General features: G+C 41.4%; 2 protein-coding genes across 2 annotated transcripts; both read left to right on the forward strand.

Moving 5' to 3' along the window:
- Positions 1-5,162: 5,162 nt before the first annotated feature.
- Positions 5,163-10,430, forward strand: LOC115685028 (probable linoleate 9S-lipoxygenase 5). The gene is made up of 9 exons (XM_030610005.2): positions 5,163-5,642; positions 6,339-6,628; positions 7,297-7,537; positions 7,630-7,968; positions 8,062-8,147; positions 8,222-8,329; positions 8,747-9,051; positions 9,141-9,404; positions 9,504-10,430. Exons 1-9 carry the CDS (start codon positions 5,369-5,371, stop codon positions 10,273-10,275), a joined length of 2,679 nt encoding a protein of 892 aa, XP_030465865.1. The 5' UTR covers positions 5,163-5,368; the 3' UTR covers positions 10,276-10,430.
- A 275-nt stretch (positions 10,431-10,705) lies between these two features.
- LOC115685030 (photosystem I reaction center subunit II, chloroplastic-like) lies at positions 10,706-11,734 on the forward strand. Its single transcript, XM_030610009.2, has 2 exons — positions 10,706-11,146; positions 11,272-11,734. Exons 1-2 carry the CDS (start codon positions 10,853-10,855, stop codon positions 11,617-11,619), a joined length of 642 nt encoding a protein of 213 aa, XP_030465869.1. The 5' UTR covers positions 10,706-10,852; the 3' UTR covers positions 11,620-11,734.
- The last annotated feature ends 3,611 nt before the right edge of the window (positions 11,735-15,345 follow it).

Here is a 15,345-nt window from a genome sequence, read left to right on the forward strand (position 1 = left end):
ATTAATGATGTAACATCTCTATTGTCCCTCACATACCAAAAATATGATTATACGATATCATCTTCACAAAAATAAATATAATAATGATTAGATTCTTATCAAAAAGACGAATTAGTAACGAAATTGAATTATTAGATGCAACGTGTGTATAGAACTTTTTATGTATATTGATTCGCAATTAATATGTCGTACAATTGATTTAATAAACTCATGGGTATTATAGTAATGTCAAATTTTCATTGCGTATAATTTAAGAAAAAAATGATATATACACGTTTGAATAATTTCTATCCCTTATATTACTAAAGGAGTGGACTGTTGGCGGGTGAAGCCAAACTATTTTATCAAGGGCTTTTTTCTCTTTTATCTTTATTTTTCTTTTAGGTTAAAAGCTACATCTCATATATCAGCCATTGAGAGGCAGTAGTTGTGAATTGGTTGATAAAAAAAAGACAGAAAAGAAAAAGAGAGGACGTGACGGGCAAAAGAAAGAAAATTGTGAGTGTGTGTGGCAAAGAGAGAAGAAAAAATGGCTTTTTCTTCGTAAGTGTTCTCAATCTCTGTGTCACGATTTTAAGAGAAGATTATTATTGTATTTTAACTTTCTTCAAAATCTAGTTGATTTATATGGTGCCTCAGCATAGAGACATAACCAAAGTTTGGGTGAACTTCGATAAAAAAAATTTATGGTGTGTTATTTCGAATCTATTCTTTTATTATAATAGTTTGCTTTTATTGATTGTTTATTTGTATTATTCTTTTGAAATCGGTGTGCGATTCCTATTGGACAACAAGTTCATATTAAGTATTAGACAAAAAAAAAATCTCAACTTGATGTCACTGAGACATGCATAAATAAAGTGCCACATCAGCCTCCATTAACGAGGACAAGGAAATATTATAAATAAAATCAAATAGCATGAAAAACCCTAAACTGATACACCTATAACAAATTTACCTCAAACTAATTTTTTTATCATAAAAAAATCCAAAACTGGTACATTTGTGACAAATTTATCCTAAACTAATTTTTTGACCATCAAAAATCCAAAACTGGTACACTTGTGACAAATTTATCCTTAATTAAATTGAATTAATTAAAAAAAATTACAAACTAGTACATTTGGGGCAAACGGAAAGTAAAACTGTCATGTGTCATTTAACAAAATAATTTGACAGTAAAATTTAACGGAAACTAACGGGGGGTAAATTTATTACGGATGTACCAGTTTGGGGTTTTTCATGGTAATAACCTATAAATAAACCCAATGACCTATATCTACGAAATTAATTTAGCTAGTCCTAAAGCAAAGTTCTTTTTTTGGTAATTCAAGATTGATCAGAGCCGTCAATCTCTCAAATTTCCGGATGAGTTCCATAATCATCCAGTTGTGCAATTGACGGTCATGATCGATCATGAAGTTCTAAAGAAAACATTAGAATTACACAATAATGCTTGCTCCGTTGCTAGCTTATTCTAAGTTATTATTCCTCTTGAGACGACCAAAGACTCCAAGATTTCAGATTGACTTTTTTTTTACCTTTATAGTTTTCGTAAAGTTAGGAAAAGAAACATGAATCACGCTTGTCATTTATGGTGGGTTTCCTTGTCACTAAAATGTCACTTTTAAACTAATTAATCTAAGTGGAAGTTTATCATAAGGTTGGCAAACGTGATTTCACAACCATTGTCTCATTATCAAAGTGACTGTTGTCTGGCGGTACCGTCTTTATCACTTCTACAGTTCTACTTCTCTCAATGATCAATCACGCATTATGTTACAATGTTATTTATTTAAAGGCAAGGCTACATTCGCTCCCTTTAAGACTAAGTTCACCTCTAATCACTAAGAAGATAAAATTGCTCTTAATCATTCTATTGAATTTAAAATGTATCCCCAATTTATTCGTTGTCCTGCTTTTTTCTTTTTTTTCTATTGTTATGTATGTGAGGCCCATGAATTTTTCGATTTGTGCAGCGTTGTCCTTTAACATTTTTTTGTGCAATTGATCTTTTAAATTTTATAATTTATGCAATGTTAGGCCCTCCGTCAAATGGTTTGGACAGAAATGCCGATTTGACAGCCAAAATGGCCATTAAATGCTGCTTCGGCGCTTGATGTGGCTCTTAAACCTTAAACAAATACAAAACTACGAAATTAAAAAAATCGATCATCAAAGAAAAAGCGGAATGGGGACCACAGGTCCTGTGATTGTTAGAATAGCATTACTTTCTATAAAATTAAGTATTGGTTTTGAGGGTTCCATGATGCTGTGTGTGGGAACCCTCAAGCTGGCTGGAGCGCAATGGCCATTACACTCTCCGATCCATGCTGTGCATGGGGGGTTTGGCAACTCATTGATCTCGACCATTTCTTAGGTTGAATTGAACGTATAATTCCTCCGTGGGTTATAGTTAATTGCGGTTTTACAAAATCTCATATGATCGAAATATTTTCAGGCCCCTAATTGCCCTCCTAATTACACGTATTTCTACACTTTAAGCTTTAGGCCAAAGTGCAGCCTACTTGTAAGCGATGTTGTTAGAATATTTAAATATGAAATTGTGCATTCATCTAATAGCTTTAAACTTTTAGAATAGTTGACAGCACTCCCATAAAATCTCACAGGCGTGATGAAAAAAAGGAGTAGAGGGTGGTGACGGGGCGGTGTTGTTGTCGGAGACCGCGAGGGCAGAGAAAGAAAGTTGCTAGGGTTAGGACTCGTGAATTAGGGTTTTTTCCATTTCGACCGAAAAAAAAATTAGGGTTTTTTCATGGATTGGAGCTAGAAGAGTGGTAAAAACATTTTTCAAAAGAGAAAGAATGATTTCGTAAATAAAATCACGATATCAATTGATGTAAACCGTGATCTAAAGTCTGATAAAAACAATGGGGTGCAAAGTGGACTTGGAAAATATTCGAGGATATTGTGGTACATTTCCGTTGTCGCTTCGTGCCCTTTGAATTTTTTTCCTTATTGAATACCGCCCAACTTGAGCCCCCACATTCCACTAGCCTTGATCCTAATGTCTCTGTCTTCATCGGAGTAATTACATGTTCCTTTCTCATCTAACTTCACGTCTCGACCGTCGCTTCCGATGGCCTGTATCTCATTTCTTAAAGCAACTGATGTGCTCGCACAACTACATCTTTGTTTGCATGTGATGCGAGCCATTTATCATATCCTAAAATTTGGTCTATGCAGAGAAAAGCATCAATGACAATCTTGAAAAGAAAAGAAAATTTCCTCGTTAATAGAACAAAATGCAATTATTTTGCAAGAAATTTTCGTGCCCCAAATACCCTCTTTTTTAGACATCACTCGTAAATTTGAAAGTCAAAAGAAATCCGCAGTAGACATTATAAGAAAAAAATCCGAGATTGCTATTGAAAGCAAGAAGGTACAGACAGGAATTTGTGTAGTTTGGCATTAATTTATCGATTTGAGGCCACCAATCTTTTTGTTAAGCTCACAGCCTAGGGGATGGGAACCCTATCTGCAGTAGTCCCAATTGATTAAGGGGCATATAATGAAAATTGCTTTGACCCATTTGGGCAGTCCCACACATGAAACGCTCAATGCTCCAGAATCTGCAAACACCTTTTTGATAGTTTACAATATCCACATGGCACGACCTGGATCGGAAGCACACGGATTGCCCTAAACTAATCAAATTGTTTGGTGATTAATTAATTGGGTTTGGGTGGCATCATAGCTGTAGATCTTCTTTTGATGTCGAACAGAAGCAAATTTTTTATGTAAATGAATCGTTCTTGCATGAGCCAACACCCAAGAAAGGAACAAAGGAGTCCGACCAAATCAAGATGTACCCCCGTGGGATGAGACTCACAGCAAAAAGTTTTCAATCTAACGTTATAGTCAAATATTTTTCCCACAAGCGCCGTCCCGGTAAATGGGCAATTTACATCTGATCCAATGGTCAAGGTAACTAGTGAGAAAGGACTTGCAGTCATATCTAGGGATTTATGAGGGATTGAGGTAGTTGAAGCGTCCGATTGTCGTGCTTTCAATGCTACCTGCAATTTCTGTTGTTGATCGTGCTAAGAAGACGTTACCTTCCGGGTCGCAATATTGTCAGGTCTCGTTTTCGGGAGAAGTTAATTAATGAGTGGAGCATAAGTACTAGAATTATATCTGGACCGTCAGATTTAATAATGCGTGTAGTATCATACTCGCTGAATAACAGCTCAATACGTATTTTTTCTAATTTTTTTATTTATCTTAGAATGGCCGAGGAATTGCATTTGACTATGGTTAATTTCTAACCGATGCTATTTCGTTGGATTCAACAAAATAAATTAAGGGTCCGATTGGAAATAATAATGTTGTAATAAGAACTCAAAAATAATGTACAAGATGGGAGTAACTATTTGGAATTGTTCGAATTTCCAAAAAAGGCATTGCTTTAAGAATCTAGAGTAGTAAAGCCCATGCTTCTATATAACCTAAAATCGAAATACACAATCTACGGAAACATGACAAAATTCTTTTTTATGTGTACACCAAAATCATAAGAATTGGTACAATTGATTTTTATAATTCATCTTGCAAAAACTCAAACCATTTCTTAAAGACCGGATTCATTCACGACTGAACGGTAAAATTCACGCGACGAAGTCAGACCATTCATCTAGATACCATAAGAACTTTAGAGAAACATATTTAGGCACGTATACACACGGCGTCGCGATGCACTTTTAGCTTCGAATGGCCGTGGACGGAATAAATGAATTCCGTGAAAAAATCGAAATTTATGTTTATTCTGTTCTTGAAGGATGGAATAACGGAACCCACCCATCGGTGACCGCGTTGGTTTGCGCTCAGTTCCTTTCACGAGAGGTCCTGGGTTCAAAACTCGCCCATCGGTGACTTAAGTGGGGGTCGTGGCGGTGGGATCTGCGCTAGCCCTCGAGACTAATCGGGCATCATCACCGCCTGGTTTGAGCTGTTTCTGGCACGGCCGCGCGGACACCTCGATTATCAAAAAAAAAAGAAAAAAGAATAACAGCTATGGAATCTGGTCCTTTTCATCAGCTGATAAAGAGAGCAAGAAGTTCCATAGGAAGGCCCCCATCCCCACCCCCACCCCCACCATGGAGGTTGCACCTCACCAAGCTTTCAAACTCTCTATAAATAATTCCTGACACCACACACATGCAGACGAAGACCCCCAAGTCCTTCCCAAGTCAAGCCAACCAAAACAAGATTCACAAATCTCCATATTCATCCATTTGCTCCTCCTCAGTCCTCTGTCCACTCCAAATTTTTTTGTTCCCCCTCTTCTTCTTCTTCTTGTTCTTGTTCTTGATCGGGAGCTTTCACGGGGTTCGGTTCGAGATCGAAGATGCTGCAGAGGGTGACGAAGATGTGCTGCGTGAAGGTGAAGAGGAAAGCGATTGAGAAGGAGGATCACGGCGCCGACACCGCCGCCGCCGCCACCACCACCAACAACAGTAACAACAACGGTAGTGTCAAGAAGATCAGAGGGACCGTGAAGCTGATGAAGAAGAATGTGTTGGACATGAACGACATGAAGGCCTCGTTGCTCGATCGGATCCACGAGCTGTTCGGCCGAGGAGTGTCCTTGCAACTCGTCAGCGCCGTCCATCCCGACCCATGTTAGTCTTCTTCTCTGTTCTCTCTCTCTCTCTCTCTCTCTCTCTCTCCCTCTCTCTCTCCTTCTCTCACTCTCTTTCAAACTCGAAGTTTCGTGTACTGTACCGATGACAGAGATAGCATGACAATATAGAGAAAGCGATGCATTGGTTGGCTTCGGCGCTAAGCAAAATGAAAGAAGGGTCATTTTTTTTTTCTGGTTTGCGATTGATGTTTCTGCATAATTATTACCACGTCAGTGTGTTTGAGTGATGTCGACAATGCAATCAGTTTCCGTCACTGGTTTCTTAGGAGAGTCTCGTAATTTAGCTGTTATCCTAAGGCTTATAATAAGAGCTGGGACCCGATATTTGTTTTCTTGGTGTTTACTTGAATGTGCACATCTGGTTTTTTTTTTTTTGGAGTTTTCTTTCGTTGTATGTCTGCTGAACTTCGTTCGCTTCTTGCGTTTCACATTCCCCTAAATTTCTCATTTGACAGTAGCTCAGAACACGAGCTTGATTTTAAGAAAACTGAAAGAATTAACAAATACAGAACTTTGTAGTTCTACAATGTCTTCTCATGAACAATTCTTAATTTTAACAAAACTGGAAGATAGGAGTGCCAAGACCCTGCTTGCTTGTTTAGTTTCCCGTTCGCACCAAAATGATTTGCCAAAAGATTGTGACCGAAGTTTACCCTCGTTAATGCAATTTTAGCAAACGGGGTCGGAGGAAAGCTTGGAAAAGTGGCATACTTGGAGAAATGGATCAGAAAGATCACTTCCTTGACAGCGGGAGAGGCAGAGTTTGGCGTCATGTTCGAGTGGGACAAGTCGATGGGTGTTCCCGGGGCGTTCATCATCAGGAACCATCATCACAGCCAGTTCTACCTAAAGACGGTCACCCTAGAAGACGTCCCGGGTCATGGCACCGTCAAATTCGTCTGCAATTCTTGGGTTTACCCATCACATAGATACAAGTATGACAGAGTTTTCTTCTCAAACAAGGTAACATTCATTTATCACAAGTGATTTAGCTTAAGCAGTACCCATTTACCAGTGTCACTCTGCACCTGAACAACTGCGGTCAGTTTACGAATCTCCTATAGCTAGGGATAAATTTCACTGTCGATAGATAAGTCGTAGCATCTCATTCACGGCCATGAGCATGGGGCCTATCGGTTATCCGCCTGAGATCATGCTCGTGAATGGACCAGATTGGACAATCTTGTTGCTCATGACCGATGATGGCACTTCTTCTATCAAGTAATGTTTGATGACGCCTAAAATTGATGTTACCATCAAAGCACACTTTTTGTCCTGCTGCGAGAGTGCTTTTATCATGTTTTTATACTCTTTGTCCTTGATTATTGGAAGCTTATGGATTGTAGACACTTTTGTTTGATGGAACATCGACATACTACTGTGCTTTCCAGATTAGATACCGCACTTTCAGAAATGCCACTATTCACTGCTTCAAGGGAGATTTTTCTTTCAAAATACCAACTCTCTAGGACAAACTTCGATTAGTTTCGAATGTACAGTACGAGGAACAAAGAACAAAATGGTTTTGAAATTTCATTTCTAATAGTTCTGAATTTGATGATACTGCTGATACTATAATATGCGAATCGAACTTACATGTTAATGATGAGTTTGTTCGTTTTCAAATTCAGACCTACCTACCGTGTCAGACGCCGGTGCCATTACGCAAGTACAGGGAGGAGGAACTTGTTAACCTACGAGGAAGTGGTTCCGGTGAGCTCAAGGAATGGGACAGAGTTTATGACTATGCTTATTACAATGACCTAGGAAGTCCCGATAAAGGTCCTGACCACAAACGCCAAGTCCTAGGCGGAAGCGAGGACTATCCATATCCTAGGAGAGGGCGAACTGGTCGAAAACCAACAAAGGCTGGTCAGATTTCTTAGTACAATCTATATTCAAAGATACCATAACATTTTTTCCCATTGATTTCCAGCACTAGACAGATTATGTTGTCTTAACAGATCCGAATTGCGAGAGCAGACTGCCTCTGCTGAGTTTAAACATTTACGTTCCAAGAGACGAACGGTTCAGCCACATAAAGTTCTCGGACTTTCTGGCTTATGCTCTGAAGTCTCTGGGTCAAGTGCTGCTCCCTGAGATCACCTCCATAGGCAACAAAACTTTCAATGAGTTCGACTCGTTTGAGGACGTGCTTAGACTTTATGAAGGCGGCATCAAGCTGCCCAGCGGGCCAAGGTTTGGTAAGCTCAAGGACCGCATCCCGTGGGAGTTGATCAAGGAACTTGTCCGAAATGATGGCGAGCAGCTCCTCAAGTTCCCGATGCCCGATGTCATCAGAGGTGGATAATCTCTCACTTTCTTGGTTCCTTAAAATCGAGTTAATAATCTCATCATTAGTTGACAACTTAATTTTCCCGTTTGAGTGACTGTAGAGGATAAATCTGCCTGGAGAACCGATGAAGAATTCGGGCGCGAAATGCTCGCCGGAGTGAACCCCGTCATTATCAGCCGTCTCCAAGTAAGCGCAACATGTGAAAAATTAATCAAATTGGCTTTTCCTCATGTAACTCAACAATCATGAACTGTGTGCAGGAATTTCCGCCAACAAGCAAGCTTGATCCTGCAAAATATGGTAACCAACGCAGTTCAATAAGAAAGGGACACATAGAAATGAACATGAATGGAATCACAGTAGATGAGGTAAGAGCATGTCTTTGGAAGATGCATGTATGTTTTTGAAAACATGCCTGAGTTTCAAACCATAGCCAAGAGCATATCTGTTTTTTCAAAATTACAGGTTACATGTCTCTGCGCCATTAAAATGACCTAATTACTCTTCCTTGTGTAGACATCTCAAAAACACTAACCTCACACTACTCACATGCCCAAACTCTTGGTCTTCTCAGCAGCCATCCTCCCCCGCCATCGGCCACCACCTCTGTCGACTCTGACCACGCAGCCAACACCGTCCGATAATCTGTAGTTTTGAAAGATGCACGTGTGTTTTTGACATTGGATGAAAACTTGGGCATGCTTTTTTATTTTTCCATTTTAATTCTGTCAAACAAAAAGAGTGCAAGTGATTATTCATCATGTTCATTTTTTCCCCTGCAAAAGGCGATTCGAAGGAACAGGATGTTCATACTGGACCACCATGACGCGCTGATGCCGTACCTGAGGCTTATAAACTCAACCACCACGAAGATGTATGCGACTAGAACACTGTTGCTACTGCAAGACGACGAGACGTTGAAGCCGCTGGCGATTGAGTTGAGCTTACCGCATGCGCAAGGAGATTATCACGGAGCCGTCAGCAAGGTCTTCACTCCTGCAGAAAATGGAGTTGAGGGCTCGGTCTGGCAGCTTGCCAAGGCTTATGTTGCTGTAAATGACTCTGGCTACCACCAGCTCATCAGCCACTGGTAAAACATCATACAGTTGTGTGAGTACATTATAGCTTTTCTCTTCGTGTATGATTGACGGACTGCTATAAATCTTCTGTCTTCACTAGGCTGAACACACATGCCGTGATAGAGCCCTTCATAATTGCGACAAACCGGCAGCTGAGTGTGATCCATCCGATATACAAGCTCTTGCATCCCCACTTCCGTGACACGATGAACATAAACGCTTTGGCGAGACAGATTTTGATCAATGCTGGTGGAGTGCTCGAATTGACCGTATTTCCTGGGAAATACTCCATGGAAATGTCTGCTGTACTTTACAAGAAATGGGTTTTCACAGAGCAGGGACTACCTGCTGACCTTATCAAAAGGTATTTAAATGGCGTTTAAGACTATCTAAAAATGTCTTCGTTCTGTTCTTGGTCTTCATCAAGAACAGAAGTGTTCTGATTTCTTTTGCTTCATTTCAGGGGAATGGCGATCCCGGACTCAAGATGCCCCCACGGCCTCAGGCTCCTAATTGAGGATTACCCGTACGCAGTTGATGGTCTAGAAATATGGTCCGCGATAGAGACTTGGGTGAAAGATTACTGTTCTTACTATTATTCTCATGATGACCTGGTCCGAGGTGACTCGGAGCTTCAATCCTGGTGGACAGAGGTCCGCAACGAGGGCCATGGGGACAAGAAAGACGAGCCCTGGTGGCCCGCAATGCAGACGTGTGCCGACCTCATCCAGTCATGCACCATCATCATCTGGGTGGCCTCTGCCCTTCATGCGGCCGTGAATTTCGGGCAGTACCCTTACGCCGGGTACCTCCCGAACCGCCCAACTGTCAGCCGCCGGTTCATGCCCGAGCTGGGGACTGCCGAATATGAAGAGCTCGAGAAAAACCCTGACGCGGCATACTTGAAAACCATAACGGCTCAGCTGCAGACGCTCCTAGGAGTGTCCCTGATTGAGATCCTATCAAGGCATTCGACGGACGAGATCTACCTTGGCCAAAGAGACGACTCTCCCGATTGGACATCAGACGAAGAACCGAAACAAGCGTTCCAGAGATTCACGGACCGGTTGATCAATATTGAGAACAGGATCATGGATATGAACCAGGACAAGAGTCGGAAGAACAGAGTTGGGCCAGTTAAGGTGCCTTACACACTGCTGTATCCGAATGCCTCGGATTACTCCAAGGAGGCGGGGTTGACAGGGAAGGGAATTCCAAACAGCATTTCAATTTGAGGTTTTGTAAGCGTGAGAAGTTTTTAAGTAGTAATAGCATTCTCTGGTGGTTGCTTTTCTCAGTTGCTAGGATCCTGTATGTAACATGAAAATTTTTCGTTTGTATCAGAACTAAGAGGCATAAATGTGCATACCCTAAGCCTTGTTTCCAGGAATATCTAGTCCAACGTACTCGCACTTTTTCCCTTAATGAAATGCCGCACTAATCACATGAACTACTCGTGAAGATTCATATAGAAAAACTCGGAAGATAACTAAACATTACTCTTGTTTCTTCAAGATAATTCAGCTTCCATCAAGCACATTTGGAAACAATAAGTACTGCAACAACTAGTGGACCCAAAAAACCAGAAAAAGTCACCAAAGCAAGTAGGAAAATATTTTGAAGAAGGTAATGTGTGGGTAAGAGTAAGACTACGTATCAAAATAACACATTCTAATCGGTCCAACACATCTCACACCTTATCCATACCCACATCCTCTCTCGCTCACCCAAATTGTTCTCACACATCCCTAGCTCTTCTTCGCTTCTTCTTCTTCTGTGACATAATCCATAAGCCCAAGTGTTACACCAATAATGGCCATGGCAACTCAAGCCTCCCTCTTCACCCCAACCCTCACCGGCCCGAGATCCGGCGACCGCAGCGCTCTTGCATGGAAACAATCCGCCTCGTCGTCTCTGTCCTTCCCGAACCCTAAGGAGCTCAAGTTCTCTCCAAGAACGACCATAAGAGCTGCTGCGGCGGAGGGAAAAGCCGTAGCCCCTGCCAAGGAGGAGGCGCCCGTCGGGTTTACGCCGCCGGAGCTGGACCCAAACACCCCGTCTCCAATCTTCGGTGGCAGCACCGGTGGCTTGTTACGCAAGGCACAGGTGCGAGTCTTTTAATCACCTAACTAAGCTAGCCTGGTGCTTGTATAGTCTTTCATCCTATGCGATTGACCGAATTTGTCATGCCAGTTATAAAGAGCATAGCTAATGATGATTTTGCGGCTTAGGTCGAGGAGTTTTACGTGATCACTTGGGACTCGCCGAAGGAGCAGATCTTTGAGATGCCGACGGGCGGCGCCGCCATCATGCGGCAAGGCCCGAACCTGCTGAAGCTGGCGAGGAAGGAGCAGTGTTTGGCTCTTGGAACGAGACTCAGGTCGAAATACAAGATCAAGTACCAATTCTACAGGGTGTTCCCGAACGGGGAAGTCCAATACCTTCACCCAAAGGACGGCGTGTACCCGGAGAAGGTGAACCCGGGTCGCCAGGGCGTGGGTCTGAACTTCAGATCCATCGGGAAAAATGTTAGCCCCATCGAGGTCAAGTTCACTGGGAAGCAACCGTACGATCTGTGAGTCACATGCATATAAGAAACTGTTCCGTGTATGTGCTGTAAACTTTATGTTATTGTTATCTGAGAGATTACTTTGCAAACTCTTGTAATTTATTTTACCTGTCCTCATTTTACAACTTTTGAGTAAGTTACATAAGTTCCGATTAACCAAGCCGGATAGAGTCAAGCTGGCCTCCACCTCCAGTATCGGAGGCTCAATATGTGAATCAGGCTCAACTTTATTGGATGATTCATGTAGACTCGAGCAGATTGATTCGATTGTTTCATTCATAAGAAAACTAATCTGAAGTTGAGCTCTATAAACCGAACTCGGATTGGAGCATATCGTAACACGCTAAACACTAAGGTTGTGTGCATCCTCTTGAGTCCCCCATGCCAGATATGGGCTGTCCAAACTAAGGCCCAATTGCAACTATTGGGCTTAACGTGGATCGGCCCGCCCATAATTTAAATGGCTTGAGCTCTTTCCATAGGCGGAACCCGACCGTCTCGAGCACTGATAGAAGCGTTGCACCGGAAAGGGCGAAATACCTTTCAAAGTGCGGATACTGGGGACAATCGTTGCCGGTGATGTAAACGGTACTGAAAAAGTAAAAACGTTGCAAGTAAAAATGAATATCAGGTCTTCTCGGATTGATTGGCGGTCTCTTACAAACATTACAATTCGAATATTTATACCCGCAATCGACAATTACGTAGACGGGGTTACTAAGAAATCAAACGTGCTCTACGTGGCTCCTACTTTGTCGCAACACCTGTCAACAAACGGTTATAATATCCGCAATCGTCCACTCTATTAATTGACAGTTACATGGATTCCATTACTCGAGTGTTACCTTCTGCGCTTCCAACTAGTGGACCAAGTCGGTCTCCATTCATCGACTCTTCGCTCCAGTGCTTTGCTAGTTTTCGCTGACACCTCCATCAATTAAAACTGGTTTTTCATATCTGCCAACCATACTTTGTCGACTAATTGCTCCCAATACTTGGCGATTTTTTTGCCCCTGTCACCCTCTTATTTGGCTTCTGCCGATCAAACTGTCAACTAAACGCTCGGGCATTTTTTGGTGTCAACAGGAAGCTTGAAAAGGGTTCGGACAAAAAGATCGTTTGCATGCCCGGTTGGGCCTGGCTAGGTTGCCCATGTCCCAACTTCTCCAAGGGAGTATTTGAGTTTTGAGTATGATTCTTGAAGTTGGACAGAATGAGAGATAAAATTGGAACCATGACCGTAGGCTGAAGTCGGTCCAGCCACAGCGACATCCGTAAAAGGTGATAGATAAAGCCGGCCCGCCACCACATCCACTATTTGCCTATACTTGGCTTGCGTAATATACATACCTTTCACGAGATTACGAGTTCATTTGGTATGCTGGTGGCTGAATTGTAGCTACGGTTCGACATAATTGTGCCGTGAACTGCTTTTAACACATATTTTTGGTGATACGTGTTATCATTGCAGCACTAGTTGTCAGGTATTTATCAAACATCTTATAAAAGTTGCGGCGCCAGCTGGAGCTGCTACGAAAAAGTCATATTAAACAACCTTTGCATATGACAAACAAAGATAGAACCGACACGTTGGATGGACTTGGAAATGGCACCCGATGGCTTTTCAATTTTTTTAGCGGCCCCTTCTAATTCCCTTTTGAAAAAGATCAAGAATAAGATAGAATTGGTGGAGAGTTCGTACACTCTATAAAATAGAAGAAAAGTATCAACGCTAATCTTTACTTTCGTGGAAAAAAAATGCATATTTGGAGTGCGTTTGTTTCGCGACAAATGATTCGAAAAATATTTATCTAGAAAATGATTGCTCATATCGCCTATAAAAATGAATAAACGAAAGATATTTTCATTGCACGCGGAAATGTTAATACATAAATCGTTATTAATAATAAAAATATTTTCGTCGACCAACTATTTCAAGTGATACGGACAATCAATTTAGAAAAATACTTTTCGGATCATTCATTATTTGCGAAATAAATGGAGCCTTGATCTTTTGAACTTGCACTTATTATTCAATATGGTCCTCAAATTTCTAATTTGTCTAACCAATTAATTAAAAACTTGTAAAACTTTTCAAATTCCGACAAATTTAAGCGGATGTGACAATCGACGCGAAGCTCCACCTTAGGATGGGAAGCCCACAGAACTCCTTTATGACCTCATAATTTAAGCAAAATTTGAGTTGAGCTTTGTGGGTGGTATAATCATGGTGCGTGGGATTGAACTGGTGCGCATCTCCTCTTTCCACTGAACGAATCCGCTTCTTGTTTAAAGTCTAGTCCATAAGGTTAAGCTCATTGCTTTTCTTATTATATTTAGAGAAAGAGAGAGAGAGGATGAGCAGCAGAAAGAGTCCAATTTCAAACTCGTAGTATATATTTTAGGAGTGAGCATGATTTTAGGGTAAATTCCGGATTCTCAAATCGAACAAAACCTGAGAATCGAAGCGGTGGGAACTTGTCCGGATATACAAGATAGGTTACAGGTTCTAGGTAAATGGAACCTGAAACCTAGAGCCTAGAATTTGGAACCTGGAACAATTTTTTTTGTGTTTTTCTTGATCTATGTCTTCGAGCAATCCCGCGGTATTCTATGGTGTCCGATGACGAGTGTATAGTTTGGAACCATGAGTCCGGGCTTCTATTTTATGATTAAGACTTTCGCTTTGTTAATGTTTTCATATTTTTCGTGTGTCTAAATATAAGTCGTGGTCAGTAAATTGTAACAGCAAGTGATGGTCATTGTAAGTGATAATTCACTGCAGTCGTTCAATTTATAATATAGGTGAACTTGGGTTGACCCTGAAATCTATCCTGAAATCTGTGACATGATAAGTTTTAGGTTTCAATGTATGCATAGTAGATTTCACGTTTCATAAAATTAGAAATCTGTTTCGATGGGTAAGTTCTAGATATTTACATCGAGTGCTTCTTATCATGCCAATTATCAGGCGCGGAACTTTTGTCCTACTAACATTTCCAAACAAGCACAGGAATCTCTACTTCCCGTCTCTTACCCGTAAACGTAGGATCGAAAAATATCCGACGTGAGCGCAAGTCGATGCTACGCGATCGTCCAATTATCTATTTCGTCGCGATGCGTCCGTCCAATTTCACGAATCCGAACGAACCGTGGTGTGTCCCTGCGTCAGAAAGATGGTGCTGAGGCGAACAGAGGAGGGTACACTCATAATGCAACGAGGATGGTGACGCGTGCTGTAGCATCTGGATGTGGATGTGGATGTGCACGATGACGATACGATGCGACATTATGATAATTGGATGGTCCCGCTCGACGCGATAACACTAATCATAGTATATGGTGCGTGTCACGTATGGCTAGAGAGTAAGATGAGCGCTTTCGATGGGCTGATGAGTTTTGCATGATTCCGGACGATGGCGGCCGACCGGGACTCCTCCCGGGAAGCAAAAGGCATCCCCATCGCCTGATTTCTTTAAAACGGTTTTCGGTGGGCGGTTATGTTTATGTTTGCTCGAGTTTCGAGATTGAATTAATATCACGAAAAATCCTGAACTGATATATTTGAGATAAATTTTAGTATATGTTAGTTTTCATTAAATTTTACCATCAAATTACTGAGTTAGATGATACGTGTCAATTTATGGATGCACCAATTTGAGCATTTACCTTCCGTTTGTTATATGTGTAATAATTTGTGGTTTGCCATGATACTAATCTAATTTAACGGAAACTA

The sequence above is a fragment of the Syzygium oleosum genome, unplaced genomic scaffold (assembly GCF_021117445.2).
Source record: "Syzygium oleosum isolate NSW1041296 unplaced genomic scaffold, Sole_v2.1 Sole_v2.01, whole genome shotgun sequence".
NCBI classification, from domain to species: Eukaryota; Viridiplantae; Streptophyta; class Magnoliopsida; order Myrtales; family Myrtaceae; genus Syzygium; species Syzygium oleosum.

Excerpts from the sequence above, each read along its gene's own strand:
- LOC115685030 (XM_030610009.2), top strand. The coding sequence starts at position 10,853 with ATGGCCATGGCAACTCAAGCCTCCCTCTTCACCCCAACCCTCACCGGC. Across the intron at positions 11,147-11,271 it reads GCTTGTTACGCAAGGCACAG|GTCGAGGAGTTTTACGTGAT; the intron begins GTGCGAGTCTTT and ends TTTGCGGCTTAG.
- LOC115685028 (XM_030610005.2), top strand. The coding sequence starts at position 5,369 with ATGCTGCAGAGGGTGACGAAGATGTGCTGCGTGAAGGTGAAGAGGAAA. Across the intron at positions 6,629-7,296 it reads GAGTTTTCTTCTCAAACAAG|ACCTACCTACCGTGTCAGAC; the intron begins GTAACATTCATT and ends TTTCAAATTCAG. Across the intron at positions 8,148-8,221 it reads TCATTATCAGCCGTCTCCAA|GAATTTCCGCCAACAAGCAA; the intron begins GTAAGCGCAACA and ends AACTGTGTGCAG.